Source organism: Halyomorpha halys, unplaced genomic scaffold, assembly GCF_000696795.3.
Source record: "Halyomorpha halys isolate HHAL.00 unplaced genomic scaffold, Hhal_1.1 Scaffold68.1, whole genome shotgun sequence".
In the NCBI taxonomy this organism is placed as follows: Eukaryota; Metazoa; Arthropoda; class Insecta; order Hemiptera; family Pentatomidae; genus Halyomorpha; species Halyomorpha halys.
In genome coordinates, this window is record NW_027116161.1 from 1,437,123 (window position 1) to 1,463,850 (window position 26,728).

Here is a 26,728-nt window from a genome sequence, read left to right on the forward strand (position 1 = left end):
TTAATGCTTTTTATTTTTTTAAATGTTTTTTATTAACAGTATTTTTTATTTTATTTTATTTTTCTTTCTTCCTCCATGTTTTATGTTCTTTTATATGTTTAAAATTATTTGTCGTAAACCATTATATGTTTCTTTTTTTAATTTCTTACGTATCTAAGAAATATAACAAACTTATAACGTATTCTTGACTTTTTCCAGTACCCTTGTCATCTATTCCAACATTCTTTTTTTAACTCAAAATATCACCGTACGCACCACTTTACTTGGCTTAACATCTAGTTTAAGCAGGAATGTTTTTTATCTTTTCTTTTTTTTTCTCATTTTTCTTTTTATACTCCTCTTTCTCTACTCTTTTCTTATTATTCCTTATCCACGTTATTAGTTATGTTCACCACATAATATTATTGTCATATTTACTAATTACTTCTTTTGTCTTACTTAACTTTATATTTGGCATCTTTAGTATTTAACTTATATATTTCATTTACTACATATATTTTCTTTCTTATTTTTTCCCCATAAATTTAATTGTAAATTCTTCTTATTAAATTAAAATATTTATATTTCTTTGTTTCTTTTGGATTAAATAAATTTATATTTTTATATATTGCCCTAATCTGGTTATGTTACTTACACATTTAATTACTCATACTCATACAGTCAATATCTTCTTATAACACTATTTATGTATCCATAATGTTAGTTATTTTCTAATCATTCTGTATATCCTTTATTCCTTGGTTGTTATCTTGTTATTTTGTTCCTAGCCCTGATAAAGCTTGAAATTCTGACCAAAATGTTGGCACTAATAAGTTTCTACTTATTTGTGTTCTTCACTCACCACACCCTCAAACATTTTCTCCTCATTAAATAAATAAAAACATAAAAAATTTGTTTCATTTCTTTAGATAATCGAGATAAAGGGAATGCAGAGAGGTGAGAAACATCCCAGGAGACTACCTACCTTATTAATGTCAATGTACTAGAAGTTCACCCTCCCTTCTGTCATTAAAGAGTTAATATTATGAAATTATTTATAGAAAGAAAGATGGCCTGAGTTGCAATTAGTGGAGTGAAGAAAAAAAACAAAAAACTATTGAGTTCTGGACATTTTGGCCTGAATTTCAGATCTTCAATCTAAGGCTAATGTTTCACAACAAGGATAAATGATGAACTACTCTATTAATGATCCATGTTCATAGAATCAACTTTACAATTAAAATAAAATTTCCATAATTTCAAATTGTTAATAGCTACAATAACTGATTAACCATTAATAGACTGAATAACTGATTAAGAATCAATCATTAATTTATAAATACAACTATACATACTGGGAGAAGCGGGTTTCTTGTGTTGGACAGGTTTGGACGGCCGCTGTGCAGTCATTATTCTAACTTCTTTTGCAGCTGATTTAACGACTGATTTGAGCAAGGACCCACCACCCTTCTTCAATTTTTCCTCAACTCGTGGAACAGATCGGGGATAGATCTGGAGAAAGAAGGAAAAATTATTTAATAAATTTTATAGTATTTTGAAAATTTTATTTTTAATTTCATTGTTTCAGATGAAAAAAAAATAGTAATGTTCCTCATCAATTTGAGAAATTATTGTCTCAGAATACAAAATTATTGAAAGACTATTATACACAATAAATTGTAATTTCTAGATAAGAATTGTTTAATACAAAAAATAAGTAAAGTCTATGCATACGTTAAATTAAATGTACTAAATTATAACATTAAATGAAGAGTATTATAAATATTATCAATTGCTATAATACATTTTTACCACCTTTCCACCACATAACATTCTTGAACCAAAAGTAGAATGCATATAATTGTTTACTTTAGATCTGCTAATAATAGCATTATAGCATAGCAGCATGATGCCTCTGTTTTGGACAATAAGATACCTTAAAATACCAATTAAACTTATCTGTCAGGTTATAATAGCTTTCATAAAACTTATGATAGGCCATATTGAGAGTGTAATCAAGATGATTTATAAGAAACATTTACCTCTGATTACTACAGTCAACAAGAATATTTTCTTGCTTCTGTTTTCAATATTACTTTGGAATGGACTAATACTTTTAATGGACAGGAGTAATAATGGTATTAGTGTTGCTGCCAGAGAAATATAACTTGATAATCATTATGTTGCACTATACAACCCATACTGATGTAACAAAATATGACAGGGGGAGAGGTAAATATCAAACGTGGGGAATACTCATAAATAGTACTTATTTTATTGTGCTAATGTTTTGGCTTGAATTTAAGGCCTTCTTCAGGGGTAAGTACTAACAAGATAACAACATGTTGAAATACCAATAAGAATAAAACAGTATAATGAGAAAAATATTACTAAAAAACCGCATGAAAAGAAGGCAAATTAAAAAAAATGTGACTAGTACAAATAATAAAAAAAAAGTGAGAAAGCATGTTGGAGTGCTTGTTTCAGAATGTTCTGAGTTCAATTTCCACCTTGGTCAGTCCATATTTATTTCACAGTGGCTCCAAGAAATGAATTTTGCCATTCTCACTATGGAGCAGCATAGATCTTCAATGGAGGAAATTTATGAACATTGTAGGTTCTAAATAACTTAAAATAATGCAACATAAACAAAGACTATCTGTAAATATGCTATACACCACAGGATGTTTTCGTTTGATACCCTGTATTTCTTTGTACTCATCTTTTACTCAAGTAGAAGTGTACAAACACTTAGTCTTTGTTCTCTAATAGCTATGCAACTGCATTCTCTAGCATAGCATTAACTCCCTTAATTGAAGTTAGAACTTACCACAATGTTTTTAAATTGCCTCTTCCGATTTCTTGTAGCATTCATGAATTTAACATCAATGTTTCTAAATTGAAAAACTATTCGGCAGAAAAACAATACTTTTTAATGAAGATTTTCAAAAAATGCCATTACGCATGCTGCTGATGAACAATTTTATAACTATTCAGCAGATTTAGTGGTAACTATAGACTATATTAAATAATATGCATTTTGAACTTAAATGAATTCAATTTTTAATTTAAATTAAAACAAAATAATGTTCTATATTAACTTTAATTGTATGAGTGAACTATAAAAATTAAAAATAAATATTGTTTTTTTGTTGAATTCAACTCAGCGATTTTAGTTTACTATAACTATTCAATTGTATCAAATTTATAACTATTCACAAAGCAACTTGCCTTCTTCTTATCTCTCTTTCTTCTGGCCGTAACAGAAGTATTGAGAAGTTTTCCACCAGGTGGCATGGATCTTAAGATTGAAGCTACCTCTGCTTCAGAAGGAAACTGGCATGTGCTCTATAACAAAATATAAAACATTGAGATGCATACACCCAAAAACACCATGTGCACACAAAAACACATCAATATAGAGTGATTCATTTTACCATAGAAAAATAAATATATTCTTAATATAATTATAATACCAGTGAATTTAAAAGCATGATCAGGTACATTATGTCAAATTTAATTATTTGCACAGCCTATTAACAATCAATGGTCTTCTATTAGGTATAACAATGAATGTACTGAATGTACACCCTTGTACACATGTATTTATTTTACAAAAAATATAGCTTCATATATATAAAATAACATACTTCATAAGTCCCCTGAGATAAAGGCTCCCTCTCCCTAGACTGATCTTTCCTAGGTCGTTTCTCCTTCCTTGAAACCACTGCTGGTCTACCCCTTAATGAGATGTGTAGAGGAGGAACCCGTGGTTCACTTCCAGTTTCAGCCTTGTAGGACAGATTATAAGCCTCTGACTTTTCCAGCTTTAACCTAAACAGTTAGAGGAAGGAAGGGAGTCAATAAAATCAAAACAACTTATATGTCACATCATGGGCACTATGTTATATTAGGTCATTACAGGAATTTAAATAATTAAAATTTTTTAATGGCAAATATTAATTTATTATTTCAGGGATAGTAATGCAATTAACTTCTATTAATCGAGCCATAATATGAAAAATGAGATAGTGAACAATAAACTTACCTTGTAATTCATATAAACACTACATCCTCTACAATGTCTATAAGCCTGGAAGTTTGTGACAAAAAAGGTGATTTATTTTGCTCTAAGGTTTGGGCATATATGATGACCCCTGAAAGTATATATGTATATCCTGAAATGAAAAATGAACGCCTGCAATCTTACAGCCACTGGAATAAAAAATGGTGGCCAGGTTAATACATTCTAAGAAACAAAGTGGAAAAAAAAGAACAAATAAAAGTTAATAGTTCTGAATTTATTATTTGTTGTTTGGGTTTAGACATAGATTAATATATAAACATAAATTTGAGATATTGACAGATGATTATTTTCATCTGGGAAATTTATTTCATTCTAGAAAAGCCCAAAAATTTTTGAAATTATTTCATTTCAAGCTCAATATGTTGAAAACTACCTACTGCACAAAACATATTATGTCAATTTTTTTTTTCTTCATCTTTTGCTTTCCTCTTTAATGCCTCTTAGCATATAGGAGCATTCAGCCAGGAATTTCACTTTTCCCTATTTCTAGCTAGGTTCCTCGCCTGTTGGATGTTCCTCCCCCTCACCCTAAAGAGTCGCTCAATGTAGTCAAGATATGAAATCCTAGGTCTTCTGCTAACTGGAACATAGTCCATCGTCTTAAAAGGAGCTCTGTGGTTGTCCATCCTGATAACATAGCCAAACCACTTCAGCTGTCAAGCTTCCAGGGTCTCTTTCAGAGGGGATATCTGCAACTCCAGACAAATCCTTTCATTGCAAACTCGGTCATACCTTGTTTTTTCAACTATCCTTCCCAAAAATTTCATTTCGGCAGCGGTGATTCTGATCTTCTGTTGGTCAATTATTATCCAACTCTCCACTCCATACAAAAGTATGGGCAGATACACTGTTTTGAAGAAGTGCAGCTTGGCATCCCTGCCTGCTTCTCTCTTCCCTACGAGTGTTACATATCTGGTAGTAGACTGAATTTGCCTTACTAACCCTATTATATATTTCTATGTCTACTTTCCCAGATCCGTCTATCACTGTACCCAGATATGTGAAGTCTGTCACCACTTCCAATTCATCTCCATTACAGTGTATGTGGATATCCACCTTCTTTCTTCCAACTTGCAGAATCTTACTTTTGTTGGCATTGATAATCATTCCTTTTCGTTGGAGCTCTTCATACCACTCCATAACTGCCAGTTGCAACTTTTCCACAGAGTCCGCAATCAACACCACATCGTCGGCGAAGATTAGAAGCTGTATCACTACTGGATTAAGATTCCTTCGTTCCAGGAATGTCCTGTCAGTTCTTCTCTTACAAATGAATTTTTTTTTTCAAGTAGAATATATTTGCTGAAATTTAAGCTAATAAAGCTCATACAATATCAAACATACAATGTTAGATAGAACCTAGGATATAGTTTTTCATAAAACAGTATTAAAGAAAAAATAAATATATATTAAACTTTATTTTGGCAAATATAATAGACAATACTACTCCTAAGATGATTATAGAATACTTGAAAATGAATTTTCAACTATCTTCATTTTGAGCACAAACAGATGCTTGTACATCTAATAGTTCCTGAGACATCTAACTTGATAAGAAGTCATCTTGAGAAAAATTTGACATCTCAGGGTACTATATTATGAAACATAAAGACATATGTTAGTGGTCAAAATGAAACAAGTTATATTCACTTTAAAGCAGTATATAATGATCTTTGTATGAATAGTAGTTTCCATGATATTTGCCAAAATAAAGTCAGAAAATGTTGATTTATCATTGTTTTTTATTAAAATTGTTTTATGAAAAACTATATCGCAGGTGCTATTGAACGTACAGAGCTCTTAATGAAAGTTCAAATAATAGAAAATTATAATCTACATTCCAAAAGGTTTACATTGTGTTTATTTTAAGGTAGTTTTCAAGATTTTGGGCATGGAATGAAATGATTATGAAAATTTTAAGGTTTTTCTTGAATTACATAAACTTATAGTCATCTGCCAAGGTCACACATTTAAAATTTTATTCTATCTAAACAACAAATCAAAAAATCATAACTATTAAACCTTTGATGTTAGTTTTTTGGACTGTTGTGTTTACTCAGCCACTATTTTTTATTACAGTGGGCTTTAAGATGGTAGGTATGCATTTTTCATTTCAGATCTGTGGATATGGTCATTTAATGTCTAAACCTTAGTACATAATAAATTGTCTTCTTTTTCACCGGGTTCCTGATTATCTAAACTAGCTTAGCTAGCTGATTATCAAGTAGTAAAGTACCATGAATAAATTATTTTTATCTATAGCAATTTACTTCCAGTAGTTAGATACAATGATTTGATTTTATCTTCAAGTAATTTTTTATTTCTTTTATATGATGTGGACATTAATTAATTCACCATCACTTAAGCAACTGTAGTTCGTAGAAAATATTATAATACAGTAGCTACACCTAAGAATTTATAGTAGACTTTCAAACATGAGAAAAGGAAATTTACTATAATACAGTATAGCTGTAAGTGGAAACTACAATCAATAATCCGAAATTAGTAAAATAAACAATCTCAAATTTATTTCCACTTAGACTGTTTATCAACTAATTATCATCACTATGAAAAAAAACTTTTGGAACCGAGATACTTATTTTTAACCAAAAATGTCTTTTTAACATGAATTCATATTAAGAGAACTATTTAGAAAGACCATCACATTATATATCCAACAAGAATAACTCGAAAGTATTGACATACTTTAGTTTAAATCACTATGTAAAATTCAAACAGTAGGATTAAATTAGGCAAAACCACTTGGTGTGAAAAGATAATCAGTCTCATGAAAATAGAAGGAATGAACAAAACAAAAAAAAAATGCAAATATTCTTCCAAAAAGAGATTTTCTTAAGATTAGGAAAAAACTGATCCACAGAAAAGGCAACCAGAATAAAAGTTAATCAATAAACCAATATACTTTTTACTGGTAGTCTGTAAAATATACAGTAGAATTCTAAGTTGCCGCTACGTGTTTGCCAAACTATGATAAATTCGCACATGTAGATGGGTTATTTGGATTGTCTTGTATGAATATGCTTGAATTTGTGGCACATCCATTGAGTATCGATTCTAGGCACAGATCAAAGGGCACCAGTACAAGTCTTGGATTTGTGGCAAGTAGCAAATGTGTAAATCCAGCATTAGAATGACCAACAATGGTGAAATACTTTATCTAATTCGCTCACACAACTGTTTGGGCACAATTACCACCAGCAGTGGTAAAATGAACAATAAAGTACAAATTTACAGTCCAGAGAGTTAAGGGAATATTCTAAAAAAATAATCTAAACACTCAAAGGCACATAAGAACTATGTAGAGGCAAATATTAGGATTTTCCAGTCTGTGCATCTACTGGTATAGTTGAATAGATAAGTGAGCTGAACCACGCCTCTTAATAAACACATGAATGAAATAACATCCATGGAAATATAGTATCTGTAACCGATAGTAGATAAAACTAAAAAGTTACTCCAAAAGGAAAACAACCTTGAGGAAGACAAAATTACATCCAAGGCTTAGGGAAGCTAGAGCAGAATAACCAGAACAATGCCAGAGATAAGAATAATAATGGATGAGGACCAATGGGATTAAATGGTCTGAAACACCACCTGCATGCCTAACAGCACGATGGAGAAAAGAGAAAGAAGAAGCAAAATAAAAAAATATCAAAATTTCTCAAAACATATAGTTTCCATTCACTGGAGGCCCTGGTGTTTGTACAGGATTTCAATGGTAAGGAAAATCTGGTCTCTTCAAACTACTTTCAAGTAGTTCAATGTTTTTTACTATTTAGTTATTTAAGTATTTGATATAGATCTTAGATAGTATTTGATATATTCGATATTTGATATAGAAGATGAATTACTCATTTGTAAATACAGATTTAGTAAAACTCAGAACAAAACATAAATACTGAACCTGAGTTGAAAAAATTATTATTCTAGCACAGTGTTTTCATCAGTTAACACATTGATCAGAGATGTACATTAAAAATATTAAAAAATGAAAGTAAATTTTATAAAAACCCAATTAAAATTTTTAAAATTCATTAATTTTTTATAGCCACAAACTGCTAAGATTATGTTTCTTTAAATATTCAACAAAATTAAAATTACTTACATTATCGCTACAACCCTGAGTTGTATCGAAATGTGCCAGTCTCAGAAAGACAATGCACAACAGCCTGAATGGTACGACGGTCCAGGGCTCTTCAATTTGGATGCAGCCTTCCATCCTCTCTTGAGGCCCGGATTAAATTATCTCCCGACCGGTAATAAACACAATATATCTGTGTATTATAAATTGGAAAATGACTGACCATATTCATTTTATGAAATCACCTACTAGAAAATAACTTAATTAAATTTTGCTTATGATAAAACATATGCATTACTGATTTAGAGTTATTTGTTAATTGATATTTACTAACTCCTTCAAAAAAAATCCCAAGTACTAAGAAAAATCTATTTCAAGTTTTTCTATGGAAATTATTTAACGATTCAACCAATTTTGTAAGTCAGAATATTTTTAAATGTAGGAGTAAAATTGAAAAAATAAAATTAAAACAATCATTGAGAAAAAAAAATCTTTCTTTCAAGGCATACGTCTAAGATAGTTCAGTAAATCTTTAAGGCAAGGTAATGCCTGCTAATGAAAGTATATTATTTTAATATTAAAACAGGTAAAATATTTAAATGTCTAGTTATTTGTAATTTTGAATAACAAAATTAATTATTTTTGCATAATTTTATTCATCTTAATTTTACTCCTAAACTAACAAAAAATATATTATTCTTAAACAAAATTAATTATAAAATAGTTTTAAAGAAAATTTAACTAATTAAAAAAAAAATTGAGTTGATTTAAATATGCATTTAATTCATGGTCAAATTATAACAAAAGTGAAAACCATTTCCATCTTAATTATGTTGAAAATTTAAAAATGATAAGCTTAGCTAACAATTTGTGGCTATAAAAATTTAAATAATGACCAATGTTAATTAATTTCACTTTAATATTTTTTTTAATATTATCAATCTCTAATATCTGTATATCTAATACCATGGAAATCCTTCAAATAGCAGTTGGTAACAGTTCAGAGCGATTGTTTCATATGGTTATCAGATGAGCACTTCACTTATCCACCCTCTAATTCTATAGTAATATTCGACACAACATATAAGCCCATTGTATTACTTAGGGGGAACTGATAACTGTACTTTAGTGTACCAGCTATCTTTCAAGAGCATTAACCTCATAATAGCCTATTTTACTCAAAAGTACTTAACTTTAAATATTTCAGTCAGAAAGCTTACTTCATAAATTTTGTAATGAAGTACGAAACTACAATAATATTATGTATCCTTCCTGAAAAAAACATTGGGAAAGGAAGGTTCAATGAAATTTTCATTAGAGATTAAGGTAACAAAAATTGTTCTCTTGGAACCTAAATTAATTAATGAACTGGTATAAGATGTAGGAAAACAATAGGTTTAGACTAAGTAACTATACTCGATAAATAATAACTGATGAGATAAATTCTCCCCTTCATGCCATCAGTTTTCAGCTGGAATTAAATAACCGATAAACTTAAAAAAATATATATATATTCTTCCAACATCATTTTCACAAATACCAATAAGTTAGCCAGAAACAACCAATTTGTTGTGAAAAATAACCAGCCGTCTGATATCAGGAGGGCAGGACTATTGGCAAAGGTCTGGTGGATTGCAGATTGCAACTCTTTCTAAGAGTGTCAGGCAGTTCATTAAACATAAATCAAATAAAAGCCATTTCACACATACACATCAAAGAGAGTTAAATGTTTGTGCTTTACGCTATAAAGGCAACCATGTCGCCTCCCTATATATTATCAAAACCACTAATTACAAATAAAACAAAATTGTTTCTATAAATATTAAATTAAAAAAATTGTAGTTGAATAAATGTGTTTATAGTGCATTACATTAAAATGTTTTAATTTTCCATCTTGACTACACCTTTCTTTATACACTATCCAGAAAAAATTTCTCATCATTCGAACAGAAACAGAAATAATTATATTAATAAATAGAAATACCAATACCTCAGTTTGATCTTTTCTTCACCCTTAGGTCTTTCTTCTTCTGGAGGATCACACTCTTCCCTAATGGTAGAGGGAAATGGGCTTGACACAGAAGAAACGTTAGTAGAATGAGAGTCATCCTCTATAATTTTTTTCTTAATATCATCAACTTCTTTATCAGGATGATTGGGCAACTGCTGGAAAAAGAAAAAATCCTGTATGAAAAACAATTAAAGTTCTGAACAATAATTATTCAATGATACAGTGGAAGTCAGAATAATACCATCATAATCCGTAATAAGTAACAAACTGGACCGTTTAACATTATTTCTAAATCAACCATTTATCATAAACCCAGACCATTGTTAACAATTTTGAGATTCTAATAATTATAAATACTCTTGTTGAGCAATTCTGAAATAAATCAATATACGAGTCGTCTATTTTAAGAGTGGTATAAGTCAATTTATATTCAAATTGAGATATTGAAGGATTTGCATTAGAATAAATTTTTAAAAATGGACAACAGATAATCCCAATTAGCATAATTAACATTAATAAGTTTTAGATGGCTATGAGTGGACTTATACCACTTTCAAAATCAATAAAATGATTTTTTTAATTCTTTTGAAAGTAAAAGTCCATAGGAAAAGTAATTCCCCTTGGAATAAACTATAAATACTCGGGTATGTAATATTGTTTTAAAAATACCAAAAACTGGAAAGCGGATTTTAAACTGCCACAGTTGGTTAATTCCAACAATAATAAGATGATAAGTCCGAATCACACACCAATAGCAAAGCTATTAAAGTGATGAATCTTTTTTTATTAGTATATACATATATACTATATAGTATATACATATATACTATATAGTATATACATATATATAGTATATAGTATTTTTTTTTTATTCAAATTCAGGTAATGAAGTTTCATTACCTGAATTTGAATTAAAAAAATCTTGCTTTTCGAGTTTTGATATTGGTGAGCAATATATGAATCATATAGACATCATGTGTGCCCTGTAAATTATTCTATTACTTCTTAGAAACAACTTTCCAAGATATAATGAATAACCAAATCAACACCAACATTAACTTTATTACTTGGCCAATACAGCAATATTTCATGACCATCATTTAAGAATTAATAATCAATAAATAATTAAATTTCTTTTAATAGTTTATAATAAACATTACTTCTTACCTGGGACTGTTTAATAGCTTGTTGTGGAGGACTGGGACTACGGATGAGAGGCTGTTCTGTTGAGGGACCCTCTGCCTCTGACTCAGACTCAGATGACATTGGCTCCAGAACTCCAGTTAATGGATTTATGAGGTACTGAACGGACTTTCCTCCTGATGTACTGCTCGGAGTAGGTTCAATGGTATTAGAAGGAGATGCATCCTGCAATATCAACCAACCATACATACAATAAACATAAATGGTATTTAAGAAATCTTTTCTCACAGTAGGTTTATTTTTTCATTTGTATTAGAAGAAAAAGAAAGTGTTGGGTTGTTCTTTTTTATTTCATTGATAAACATGCGATTTATAATTGAACTGAACCTTTCTGAATATTACATCTATGTTTACATTATATTTGAAAATGAATACTGTATCTGAACTAGATATAATGCTTTATAATTAAAATAGATATAATAGATAAAGAGGATGAGTGACAATAAATAACCAAAAACTTGACTGTATAAATTGATTTTAACTTAATATAACATAAAAGGGATCGAAAAACGTGAGCTCAAAAGGTAAATAATACGCAAAAGATTTTGTTGAATATAAGAAACATAATTATAAGTTGTGAGGAACTTTTTACAAAGTTAATTTCAAAGAATGATTCTGTTTGTGAAGACATTTTCATAATTAAATTATAGAATAGGATTAGTCATCTAGCTATAATTATTAAAATAATATCTATAGCTAGATGACGATTTTTAAAATCTCATAAATCAAATACCGATTTTAAAAATCGTCATCTAGCTATAATTATTTTAATATATTTAGGATTATTTATTACAAGTTTTCACTAGAAAATAATGTTAATAAATTGCAATTATTAACTTAAACATATTTAAAGGAAATATTTTTCAGCAAATACTTGGATAAATACCTTATAAAGATATCTAATAATTTGTAGGTTACTTAAAACAACTATAAGTTAAAGATTAATGTCAAAATTCTTTATAAACTACTTAGCCATCCTTCATTAATAATAACAGGATAAATAATATCTTTAAATTAAGAGAAAATAGGTTAATCTGTAGGGATATTCAACGATGCCCATAAAACTGTATTACCTATCTCAATTCTTCTATGGGTTAGTGAAGAGAAATCATTAAACCACTGATTTATCATCCATGTTTTATTTAGCCAATTACAGTAAAACTACTAACTATTCGGTAACAAATCAAACTTTAATGAATTTTTCCTCTACTATAACATTCAATTTATTAATAATTCTAAAATCTATTTAGCAAGACAAAGCTAGCTTTTATTTTTTGGATGGCACAACGTTCTGTCATAATACTAGGAAGTAGAATATTATAACAAAAAAAGTCTTGATGATGTTAAGTAAGAGAGCTGGGACAATATTTTTAAAAACATTTTCACTTAAAATCTGTATAGTTAAAAGTGATTTCAAAGTAAGTTAGAAGAATTTACATCAATAGATGGAGCCATCAGCACACAATGGCTGCTATTGATTATCACCAGTGGAATATTTCATCCACAATAACTCTAAGACCTAATCCAAACTACATATGTTTTAGATAGCCAAATGTTCAGACTGCTCTAATTGATACTAAACATACAAGGCTAACCCTGTTTAGTTGGTTATTGTACAATCTACAGACTTAACTCTTTTTGTGAAAAAAACTGAGTTTTTTTCATAAGAGATCAATATCATATAAACTACTAACAACATAAATTCCAGTATAAAGACATAAAAGAATATATATAATCAAAATTATGTATGTCAAATGTGCCACAAGAGGTTACCACTTTCTCAAAATATTAGAAAAAGAAAAGAAAAATATCTAAAATTGAAATAACAAATATACAGTACATTCCAGCATTTACTTTACACGGTTTTTCTTATTTTCCTACATACCCAACTGCTCTATGGAACATTGTGGCAACATTTTTATATATTTTTGGCTGAATAAGGATGCCATGGTGATAAAAAAGTTTGGGAACTGCTGACCAAGAAGATTATATAAATAGGAAGGAACTCATTGGACCAATCCAGACCCATTGAAAATTTTTGACCATATGTTTTCTCTTGATGAGCAAACTGTGTACCAGTTCCATTATATTGATAGTAAATTTGCATTGTTAAATTTAATTATTAGAGAACATACCCTTGTAATTGGTTTCATAAATAAATATATGAATTTTATTGTAGCCAGGAGGCTGAATCTGAGAGCTTCAAGGTAAAGACATTGCACCCATGTCAACAAATCATAAAAACCGAGTTTTGTAATCTGATTTACTCAAAAAAATGTCATGGTATTCTTCTGGAATGGATCCTAATAGGTTCAGTTAGGAAAATATGCAATTGATTTATGAGCAACTACTTTAAGGAGCTAGAGTGTTACAAAATCGATTAACTGTTTTTGTTTTTTTTTATTTTCTCTAACAGCCATCATGGTTTGAATAGGGAAGTCCTTAAAAAATAGTGACACTTATATAATAATATTAATGTTTTTATTTTCCATTCTAATCCTCGCTTAGAAAAAAAAAATAATTTTTTTAACTTTGCCAATGTGCAAGTGAAAGTAGTGATAGGACCTAATTAAATTGATATGGTATCAACCATCTAGCAACCAACCTGCACAAAACCTGAAAATTTCAACTAAGTCGGATTAATGTAGGTGTTACGCCTGAATGCGGATTATCAGACACAGATCGAATTTGTTCTTTGACATCTAAAACTTAAAATGCGCATGAAAATTTATGATTCTGAAATAACGAGAAAATTTGTATTCTCATTGTGTTAATGACAAAGCAATGTAGGAACATTATGCATCATTTTTATTTAGTTTTGAGCCCCCCTTCCAATTTCTTTCTTGTTTCAAAACTGTATGCAGGCACATCAGTAGTATATTTGAATATTTTAGCTGTTTTATTGCAGATTTGAAGGGTTTTAACTGCATACTAAGCTGGGCTTATACTAGGCTCAGCTTAATCAATAAGATAAAAAAATATATTATTTATTTTCTTATAAATTATTGCATATAAACCTACCTAACTATGAAAATATTTTTTGAAGTAACATCTCATCGATAAGGACTGATTAATTGGAATGAAAGCAACTAAACAGCAAACAATTAATAAAAAGAAGCCATAATTTGGTAGATGTATGAACAAATGAAAATCTGGTGCAAGCATCACACAACTTCCACATACCACCCTACTTTGAGATGAAATCAATCCTTGTACATTTCAAAACGGCTATTTATTATTCAAAATGACAATACTTTTTCTTACAACATATTTTATTCACAGGTAAGTAAAAGTAAAATATAACTATTGTCAACCATGAAAAATCAATATTTTTTTCATATTTTATTTATTTGACCATTCTTAATTACTATTAACAATGAGAGATGGTTAATTTTTTCAAATAAACAAAATTAGAGGAATTTAACAGTTTTTATTTTTCTGTTGCTATGAAAATTCATCTTTAAGGGTTTTTTGAGGTGTGAAAAACAATTAAATAACTTTGTTCCTGCCAAGAATAAAACAGTTTAACAACAGATAACAAAACCGTGTACTATGGAATTAGAATGGAGATTGGGTCCTCTGGCTATTTCCATTTTCACATCTTAACTGGTAGTGTGCAATCGTTTTCTCCCTTACTCGATTATAGAATTCTTTCATATTTATTCATTTTTTGTTACTAATAAAGATGATAGATGGTTGATTAAAGGTCAAGTGATTGTGCATTAGTATACCAAGTTTAATCAGAATTGTTAGAACTGCTTACCAGAAAATCAAAAAAATTTTATTTAAAGTTGAACTTATAGTCAGCCAATTTTATCGAAAAAGTAGCAGTAACATATATCTACCTTAAATATGTACTTTCAGTTTCTTAGGACTTTTCATTCTTAATCAAGACTGTTCACATAAACACGACCATTTTAGAAGACATAGTTATTTTTGCAATTGCAAAAGATCTCAATCATGCATATTTCCGTCGAAAACTAGAATTTGGAATTTTTCATGATAGCAATATGTCACCTGACTATACATTTCACATAAATAGGTAAATGAAAGTAAAAAAAAAAAAAAAAGTAATGTCACAATTAAACAAATTGGAGAAAGTAATTGAAATAAAGTTAGTGTCTACTTCTTCGTCAGTGGTTCTATTCGGAGCTTAGGAGATCTATTTTTGATTTGACAAGATTGTCTTTTAAAACCTTTGAAATGTTTAATAGATAGAATTGAATGTAAGACATTATTTAAGATATTTATAATTGAACGAGTAATATTCTTCTTGATTAGTGTATTATCTTTTTTAAGATTCAGAACTTTGTGCATTAGTTAATACATATTACAGTCAGTTCTCAACTTATCACCATTCAGACTAATACTTTACAGAAAACAGAAATATGGTTATCTTTTAACCAAATTTTAATTTTTTCATTTAACTTGAAATTGATTCTATCCAATTTGTTTACATCATTAAGTTTCTAGATTCATTCTTTTAAACTGTTCTTCAAGTGAAGGATTCAGTAGGAGATTAAGGTGTAAAATGAAATGAGTACACGTTTAAGAAGAAAAACTGATAGACAAAAAAGATTTTTCTAGTTTTCTTGCAATTCTGATAGGACAAGGGAAACTAAATAGTAAAATGATTTGTTTGAATTTATATAGCTGCACAAAAATGTCCAAAAACCATAAAAAATTGTTTGCCCTGTACCCAATTTATGCCTTCATCAGGCCATCTCGAATAAAAAAAATGGCTGATATGAATTTGTCTTATAATTTCATTTGATATCAGAATCTGTGAATACAAATCCTCTATTCAACCAGAAATTTGAGAGTTAGGTGTTCTTGAGAAGTACTGATGAATGTTAGAAAATCAATAATGCCCTCAGGATATAGAACATATATATCATTAAGTACTCTTATGATCTAGTGAAAAAAAAAAAAATCCAAGATGTTGGGGGTGGAGGGTGTGAACATGTACACTGGGACACCCTGTATATTATTATAATTAATTCTACTAATTCAATTATATCAATAAATTTAAACAAACCTGTTGCAGGAGAAGAGGTTGCATAGATTGCGATGGATGGGGAGGAGGTCTAGGCCTTGGAGGTGATTGTGCAGGTCGCTGGTATGGAGGCGGTGGCGGTGGTGGTGGTGGGGGAGGTCCTCTTCTTCCAGGATAAATTGGCCTTGATAGACTAACAGATCTGTTCACACAACCTGCCTATGATAATAAAATGTTCATAAGTTTGTGCCATCCAAACAAAAAATATTTTCATAAATTAAACCAACAAAATTAATAAATATTTCATAAGCAATATTACTGCCATACCAAAAAACTTCATTTTGTAATGACGATGATGACTTGATTTTGGTAATGAAATAACATTTTACTATTAAAAGTTGTATAATGTTTTTTAAACCAAGAAGAAACACAAAACTGATTTAGAATCATGAAGGTCTTGATAACAGCTTTCAAAATTTATTATCAAAAAGTAAATAATTTTAAACCCTTAATTGCAGTGTAATAATAATAAAAGGTTAGATCATATTTTGCAAAAATTAGTTATATTTTCTGCCAGCTGTTTTCCACTAGAAAATTGATTCAATTTTTATTCAGACTATTATACAATAGGTACAATAAATGTCCTTCAAAAGTAGGTATTGGTGTATTTGGGGTGCATGCTATCAGAAATTTGTTTTATTCGAGAATAACCGAAAATATTGACTCATTATACATCCAATGCTACACATTCTTAAAATTACTTACAAGAAAAAACTTAGCACATTTTTTAAAGTAGGACAACTTTGCTAAAATATGACCCTTATAGAGCTCTTTATGTTTAATCTATAACGAGATACAATTTTTCAAAAAACAACAAATTTTTCCAAATAATGAAAAATTAATATTTTGGCAAATATTAAGGAAACTGTTACTTCTAAGAAAATATTTATTATTGAATATTTAGAAAAATTATTAACTATTTTGTAAAACAATTAGTGCACTCATAGACATCTGTACATACAATACTTCCTGAGATACAATTGATCAATGACCAAACCTTTTTGTTAAATAACAAAAAATTAACTTTTTGTGAATTTATTTTGGCAAATATCAATGGAAACTACAACTCCTATGAAGATAATCTTGATGTGGTGCATTTAACGAACTTAAATTACATTGCTTATCAATATTTGTATGTCCCTCCCAAGATACTAAAATGAGCAAAAAGTATAGGTTTTTTTTTTTTTTTTTTTTAATATAAAACGAACTACTGGTTGTGTGTACCTGAAATAGTACAATACTTACTTTTAAAAGACATTTAAAGTTATACCAGTTGTAATGTCATGGTTAAAATTAAATTATTTTCAAACAAAAAATAATGGTAGAAAATAAGACAAATTTTTGTTGACCTAGAAAATTTTATTGTATTCAATCTAAGAAGGCAGTCTATCTATGGTGACACAATCACAGATTTTCTCTGTTCCTATGGGACAAGACAATCCTTTAATATTTAAATTACCCATTAAGAGATTAATCAAAAGCTTTGAGCTTGTATATATCACTTAAGTACACAAAAACGTATTGCTTGTGGCATATGTGGTCGTCTCAAGAGGTATTGTAAGTTAAAAAAACTAATAAACATTTACTTTCAAGCTTTTAATAAAAATCTTACTTTCAAGGGTATACTTCCATGAAATGAAAGGAGAGCTTTTTTGCATTTAAATAATGTAGTTATAAAAAATTTTTAAACTATAAGTGTACAGATGACATGGTTTCAATATGGAAACTGAAAATATGTGGATTGGAAAGGCTTGTACAGTTGTCCTGAAACATTGTACAAGCAAAATATAGAAAAGGTTATATTCTATTTTGCAAGTTTTTTTTCCTATTTTGGAAAGTAAGTTCCTCAAATGTTTTTAAAAAATTAAAGATATCACAGGAGGTTCCCAACAAAAGAAAAATATTGCATGTTAAAAAAAACAAAAAACATTTATAATAGTTCTAATATATATATATATATATTAGACAAATATATATACATATATATATATATATATATATATCATAAGGCCAACAACATTATATTAATATGACCACAATATGTTGTCATTTTACAACTTAAACCAGTAAGGAAGTCATAGAATAAGAACAATCTGTATCTCAATAAATAACAATGTTTTTATTTATTGGCTTTAACTTGAACAAAAACCTCATGGGCACCACTAAATTATAGTAATGTCATGAAAAATACTTATTATATATATATTTTTTAATGCTAAGCCAACATACTTGGTCAGTTTGGAGCAGGTTGACTAACAATGGACTTGCTTGTGGAACTTCTGGCCGTACTTCAGGATAAGGAGGTGGAGGATAATGGGTTGCAACTGCAGAGTTAACACAAGCCTGTAATAAACATAATAGAAGAATTAAGTGTCAATATAATAATATATAAGTAAGCATTAGACAAAAATCGGTAAAGTATAAATTTTAATTTTTAATCAGTCAAATTAAGTATAATAATCCAAGTTGTATCTACCTTAATAGTAATGAAAGAGACAAACACAAATATTTATATATATAAGCCTAATCAAATAAATATAATAGTTCCACTAAAAATACAAATGCTTATAAATATATGTACTTCATAAAATATATAATTCATATAAAATTATGTATCACAACAAAATGAATAAATTACACATGAATTCCTAGAAAGTATTTGGTATAGTTATTGCCCCAGACACTTTTTGTGTTAACTATAAGAATAATTCTCTACTACATCAACTATATGAATTAGTATCTGGGTCCTTCCACATTAACTCGAGGTATTTTTAAACTTTAACATATCAGATTTTTTTCAAATTTTGCACAGATATAGGTATAGTCTTGGAGAAATGTGAAATTTCATTGAGATATGTTCAACTGTTTTTGAATTACAGAGCTGTAAAGTAAAGTCCTGATAAATGGGCAAAAAACACAGAACGAGTTTTGATATTGCTGCAGAACCTTCCTGATTTTAGTTAGAAATAAGAGATGGGTGTCATTTTACAATATATTCCATGCCCATTCATATGATATGCAACACTAAATAGTTTATGATAAGTAAACACTTCTCAAAATACAATTTGAAATTTTTATTTTCTCAGAAAGTGCACAAGCACCTGATTCAATTGAAAAAAATATTTTCAATACGGTTAGGGTAATGAATGCAAATGGTAAGGTGTTTTTAACCTTTAATCTTTGATTGGCAATGTTTTATCAAGAAATATTCTTATCCAGCAGTTTTGATGGGCTGAACAAGCCAAGTCAACACTGGTAATGTTTTCCACTGTCCATCAAGCAAGTTTTACAAGGGTTAGGATTTAACTTTTATGTTATTTTTGCTGACAAACACAAACTGCCAGATTTTTCAAATTGCTGAGGCAAAAAGAGCTTCCCTGCTTCCAATTAAAAATCTTTCTCATGAAAGCAGAGGTTTATGACATTATTTTGCTTATGTATTGGGCAATGGATCTATCTAAAAAAAAAAAAAAGACAATCTTTTAGAGAATTCTTTGAACCTTGGCTATAAGATATAATTACATACCAAACTAATATGTTGCCCTTTCTTTTCACCTTGTAATCTACAACCAGGAATGTATTGTGACTTGTTGTAGTTAACATGCTAAAATAACTAATTTTTTCGTCCTACTTGTATAATGGGAAAACAACATTTTCCTGCTTTAGAGAACTTTTGATTCATTGGTATCATTATCATTTTATGACATAAAATCCACCAATACCTTGTGTTCATTCCCAAAACTGTTGAAAATATTTTTGAAAAATGTTTCAATGGAATCAGAAGCTTTTGAAAAGAAAAGAATTTTCTAGCTTATTAATTGTTCCATTATTCATGCCTGAATCATGTTTATTTTCTGAAACCTTTAATATTAGCATTGCTGTAATAATTAATATGAATAAAGAGGTAAATTTATGAGAACAGAGTTTTAGTTTTAAATTTTTTTAACATTCAATCCATTTCCGTCAAAATCCTCTACTTTACATTAACACAAACTATTAAAGGAATAAATTTTAAAATACATACTTTCAGTTAAAATAAAATTTTTAAATTATATTTTGAGAAATATTAACTTATATTAGCCTATTTAGTGTTGCATACAATATAAAAACGTATAGAATATACTGTAAAATGACACCCATCTCATATCTGTAGCTAAATTTGGGAAACTTCTGCAGCAATTCCAAAATTTATTGTTCTCAGTTTTCTAGTATATTTATGAGGACTTAACAGCTCTGTAATTCAACAACGAGAGCACATATTTCAATAAAATTTCAAATTTTTCCATGTATATACCTATACATCTATACAAAATTTGAAGTAAATCTGAGATGGTAAGGTTCAAAAGTATAATAAGTAGACACACATCTTGGAAATTTGATAACTCAAAGTAAAATCCACCTCCTTTCAACTTCAACTCATTAAGTTCTGACTGTAATTATCACAGAAATATTTAAATGGTTAACATGCAATATATACCACATCAAAATTGGCCTAGTCATTCAAAAACAATAATGAAAGTTTCCTCATCTCTCCCTAATGAAGGATCTGATTAAAAACCATAAAATCATTACAGTGAAACTTCTCTTAAACGGACATAAATGGGGAATGAAAATTCAACCACTGACAAGAAGTATATTTTTATGAGAAAATGCATTTTAAAAATAAAAATCTGACTAAAATTTGAAACAGCACAAAAAGTGAGTTGAATTTTTTGTCATTTAAGCTCCCCTATATGTTTGCACATAAACATATTGTGATGCTTTCTGTACAATTGACTCCTCCTTTACAGGTTTCATCAAGTACCACTGTTTTATTTGGCAGTGGTCTAAAAAATAAAGCCAGCACATTGCAGTTAACCCTAAAACGGGTGATGTCTCATACAAGGTACACAACCAGCCTTTTTATTCCAGCTTGACAAAACCATCTATAAACCATGCTATGAATATGACGACCACTCATTTTCAAAAAGTTTTTTTTTTTCTTATCAATATTGCCAAGTTCTGCTCACTGTAAAGATTTTTTTTTTTTTTACATCGTAAGGACCACCCACTTTCCTCTCTTATGGAAACATTCCATTATCATCCTTTTCACAAACCTGGCAAATCTTCCAACAGTACAATATCTTAATGATCAATCAGTCTTCTTTCAACCCTGTCAAAACCAACCTATTTCAAAAAAGATTCCTATCAATAATAGAATATTACAATCTTCCTTCCTATTAGTTTAGATTTCGCTCTTAACATTCTACTGTTCAGCAAGGACTTTGAGTAGTTGACCAAGATCATGGGTACCAAGTTTTATTTAACACCAGACCTTCATGCAGAGTAAGTGTTATAAATCTTCAACACTTTTGTAGTAAATTTTTTTTATCAATTCCCTCTACACAAATTATGGGTCACAAATCATCAAATGCTGAAATATTAATAATATGTTCTATACAATACCTTAGCTTCCCTGGATACAATAGCTGATGCTTGAGCCATAGAATTAAATGGGAAACGTGTTGCTTGTGGTTGAGAAGAACTAGTTGCTGGCACTAAAGGAGGTATAGAGCTTGCTGCTGGCGCAACCACGTTAGGAGGAGTAGAAGGAGCACTCACCCTTACAGATATAACCTATTAAAGAATTACAATAAATAAATATATATATATTGGCTTGCATGATGCTAAGATTTTTCAAAATTTTGGAATTATTAACAACTTCAATTGATGAAAGCATACTCAGCTGAGATAATTTGAATAGAATGTTTACTTATTGATAGATTTATGTCAATGAGAAGATTGTTGACCATGGATAATATCAAACTAAGGTATGGACCTCAAGCTTATTCACACAAATATTTATAAATTTGACTTTTCACATACTGCTTAAGGACTATTATTACACTATTTTGATCAATAAGTGGTACAGTAAACTTTACCTGACCACTGGGTAGCTGCACCGATAATATGCCAAGCCTTGCTAAGACTTCACCGCCAGCTTCTGCAAGCACTCTTAACCTTTCAGCTGCTTCAGCTCCAATAGAAAAGGTTACTCTGACAGAGTTCCATGGTTCCATCTTCCTTACCCTTAATCTTTCATCAGACCCTGCATAACATAATACACATTAGAGTAATTAAATTAAGTGCTACATCGGCCAGCATTATTATTTTTTACTAACATTTTAGGGAAACCTGAAGATAAGGAAATGTATTCAAAATCATTATGCACTCAAATAAGCCCCACACAGTAATTTTATTGACATAAATCAAACCAGTATTATATTTATTATTGATCAGTATGCATGGAAGAAATTATTTTTTATAGCCATTTATGACTTATCTCTACGTCTTACCTGAAATGTTTATCCCTTATTTGTTTTTCTATATTTTAATTCTATTCAACACTCCTCGTTCACCAGTTTTAATTCTTAATATATCTATAGTAAGGGGAAGTATTGCAATCCTGAACAATTTAGAATCTGAGTTTTCAACAGAAACACTCACAATTAAGGTACCCTGAGTCCAAAAAAACAGGCATGCAAAATGGTTAGAGTGTATATGCATGGTAACAACTAGGCAAAAAATAGAAAGTTGTAAAATGAAATTAATAATTTTCTGAGGGAAATGTTGCTAAGAACCTTATCCGCTGATCCTTTTCTCTTTCTGACCCTCAATACCACCTGACCAACATACAACGTATTAAACAGAAATTAATAATGTTTCCACTGAAATAAAGCGAAGAATCACAGCGGCTAACAAATGCTATTTAGGTCTGTTAAAACAGTTCTGGAGCAAGCTCATTAGCAGGAAAACAAAGGTCCATTTATATAAAACTCTAATTAGGCCTGTCCTAAAATACGCCTCCCAGACATAGACCCTATCCACACAGGATAGAAATAATCTGTTGGTCTTCGAAAGGAAGATCCTTCGATGAATCTATGGGCTGGTAAGGGATGAGGAAGGCTGGAGAAGAAGAAATAAGGAACTCTATGAGCTGCTCCAGAATATAGATATTATGACCTTTGTTGGGCTGGGACACCTTGGGTGGGCAGGACATGTTGCATGCATGAGTCCCGGCGAAATGCCTAAAAGAGTCATGGAAGAAGAAATCCATAGATTATTTAAGCCCTAGATGATAGTGTTATTGGATGTAAGTATATATGTACTATTTACATAAAATAAAATCTTCAATTTTATTTTTTATTTTGTTAAAGGGGTGGTTAGTATTATGGAATGGTCTGGATTTGCAAGGTTTAGATTAGTGAGAGTTCACTGTATGTATTAATTTTTTTCTGATACTGACAAATTTAGGCTATATAGTCCATAGTGGACAAAATCCACCCAGGTGAATTGTGACCCATTAGTTCTGCACTAAGTTGTACCATGCAAACAAAAAACACATCTCTCCAAACAACAACTTCACCATCCAATCTCAGTTTTTTTTGTTCCGTAATCTTACCCATATCCATGTTGAACAGATCCACAATCTAGAACTCCATCCTGACCAATGTTTTCAATAGAACTCAAGTACACAATTTTAATAATTCCTAAATTCAGTTAAGTTCAACATTCATTCGTCTGATGCTCTAAACTTCCAGTTTCTTCAAAATTGTTACATGCATTACCGTTAAAAAGCCAATATGGACATTGAACTCTAAGGTTCCAATCCTTACTAGCCCAAATCCCCTTGGTTTTAATTAGTTCAGATAAGCTACTGTATTAATTATTCGGACAAAAGTAAAAATAGTGTTCTTTGTCCTTTCTTTTTCCTAGAAAAAAGGATGGTTAACACTTTAATGAATAAAAATCCCACATACAGATAGGTATAGGTCTATCCGTTTCCTTTTGAAGATTTTCATGTACCCTCATGAAACACACACACTCAAACTAACATTCTGTATAAACATGAGGTTTCCAATATATTCACAGAACTGGCTGGCTTATGAATTTAAGCACTGTCACACCATTTCAATGATGATAAGACCTATCCGATATTAAAAACTGATCAATAGTCAATGAACTCTTGGACCACTACTTTTGGTATTCATTCACGTGTAAGATGATTCGAGACTAAGAGGGTACTTATAAAACTTTTCATCTCCCTCATACAGGTAGACCAGCGTACATGAAAACGAGCACATTGTACTACTAGACAAGTTTAAACTGTTCATCACCCTTATCTCACTTTTTTTTATAATTTTTCATTTTTCTACCATGGCTAATGTTAAGTGTTTTAATTTTTCACTTTCAACATTACTAAATTATAAATACTACAAAAACCAACAAAAAATATATTGAGGAAAGTAATAATTTAACTGTTACAAATGACTGGAGACTGAAATTTTTTTATTTCCACTTCCAACTAATTCAGAAGTAATTAAATTTTTAAACACTACAAAAAACCAATAATGGGAGATGAAAAATATGTTTTACTGTGGAGAGCAAAAATTTAAGAGTAAACTAAGATTAGAAACTGAAAGAGAAAGAGTATAACTTTTAATCTCCCTCGCACATATTGACAAACATTTAAGAAATAATGAGTGCAATGTCAGACTACTAGATATGTTTGTAAACTCTTCATTCATATCCAGCCTTTTGATAATTTTTCTTTTTTCTACCAGTTACTGTTGAAAATTTTCATTTTCAACTTCCACCGGGTTTCAGTTTAATTAAACTTTAAACACTACAAAAACCAATGGAATAATAGAAATTAGGTGCAGTATACGCATCACACAACTTTCACTTACTACCCTACATACATTCCCAAATTTTGTGTAGATAGGTGAGCTCACATTGAAGTTTTCCTTATTTTTGTGATTTTCAAAAAAAAAAATCTTAAGATCAGGGAAGGTAAAAATTATGAGCAAAAATTTTTTTTATTTTTCTGTTGTAAATTCATTAAATTTTAAGATTTCTCGGGGTAGGAATAATTAATATAAATTTAGTTCCTGCTATGAATACAACAGTGTATAAGAGTGTAAAACAAAGTCGAATAGCAAATGGCAGTCTCGGCTTGTCCCGTATGAATAGGATATTTTTAATTTTCCATTTTTCTCCTTTATTTAGCTAAGAAATTCTTTATTATTTTGTATTTACCTATTGTTTATTATTGCTAACAATGAGAACTGTATATTTTTTCTACTTAACAAAATTAAAGGTACTTCAGAGAGAGAATGATCACTTAATTCTGCAATGACATGGCGAGTTTAATAAAAATCGTTTATTTTTCAGGAAATAAAAAAAATAATTGAAAAATCAAATCCATAGAGTGACACCTCTGGTTAATCAATTTTATTGAAAAAGTTAGTCACATCCCAGGCATATACCTGCAATAAATATGTAATTTCAGTTTTGTATGATTTTTCGTATTTGAGCTAGGCTGTTCACAGACACACAAACGGACTATTTTGGGAGACTAGGTTTTTTTGGACTCGGAACTCAAAATATGTATTTCCATCAAAAACTGTAATTCAAAATTTTTCACTATCGTAATAATTCCCTAACTACATATTTCATATAAAGGTAAGTGGAAGTAAATATATATATATATATTGTAATAATCAAAAATTTATTAAAATAAAATGAATGGAATTTTATATTTTTTTTTAACTTAAATTCTCATATCTTAAAAAATAGCTTGGGTTCAAATTAAAAACTTTAATATTAAATAGATAATAGAATTTTATTTACATTTTATAATATAAAAGACTCTTAATCTCAGGGCGGGTTGCTAGGCAATCAGAAACAGACACTTTTACTATTCACACTTAATTAAATTAATATCTATTTTACACAGGTATTTAAATTTAGGTATAACAAAACTAACCAATTTCACAATCTTCTTTTGATGATTCTTGGTATCTTCTTTTCTATAACGCTATTTCCTACCGTCAAAAATGGCTTCCAGTCCTTCCAAAAAGCTATGTCTCTCTCACAACAATGGCTTCCAATCTTTCCCGCTTCCACCCGACTGACGTCCTCTCACCAGGCAATCCAAACTCAGAGTTCCTTCGAGAGTGACTCTCCGATGTCTCCCTTTTCAAGATGTCCACCCTTGCTAGACCAAAATTGATAAGGCCGTCCTCATCCTGGAAACATCGTGTCCCATCCGCACCCAAACAACGAATGAATCCCAAAAACCAAAACCTTTCTTGATGTTCCATGTAAACATCGATTATTGCACAACAGTTAGGGATTTTTGCAAATGATTTACTTTCTGAATATTATCCATTAACACTATTTCTCGACTTCTATTTTTTCTTAAATTTACTGTATTTTCAATTATGATGGGAAGAGTTAAAATAGTTT

General features: G+C 29.7%; 1 protein-coding gene across 9 annotated transcripts in view; it reads right to left on the reverse strand.

The window, feature by feature from the left end:
* Positions 1-26,728, reverse strand: part of LOC106692715 (uncharacterized) — a 70,991-nt gene that overhangs the window by 33,795 nt on the left and 10,468 nt on the right. For 8 of the 9 annotated variants that reach the window (XR_010845015.1, XR_002945662.2, XR_010845014.1 and 5 more), the window contains exons 3-11: positions 22,360-22,526; positions 21,884-22,054; positions 18,668-18,781; positions 16,421-16,597; positions 11,347-11,547; positions 10,159-10,334; positions 3,630-3,813; positions 3,211-3,327; positions 1,335-1,491 (exon numbers count right to left, since the gene is read on the reverse strand). Coding sequence is in view for 6 of the 9 variants with exons in the window: in XM_067053026.1 (XP_066909127.1) it covers positions 1,335-1,491; positions 3,211-3,327; positions 3,630-3,813; positions 10,159-10,334; positions 11,347-11,547; positions 16,421-16,597; positions 18,668-18,781; positions 21,884-22,054; positions 22,360-22,526 (1,464 nt within the window). In the remaining 3 variants the exon portion in view is untranslated. The remainder of the gene's footprint in view (positions 1-1,334; positions 1,492-3,210; positions 3,328-3,629; positions 3,814-10,158; positions 10,335-11,346; positions 11,548-16,420; positions 16,598-18,667; positions 18,782-21,883; positions 22,055-22,359; positions 22,527-26,728) is intronic. The other variant, XM_067053022.1, reaches the window with a different exon arrangement.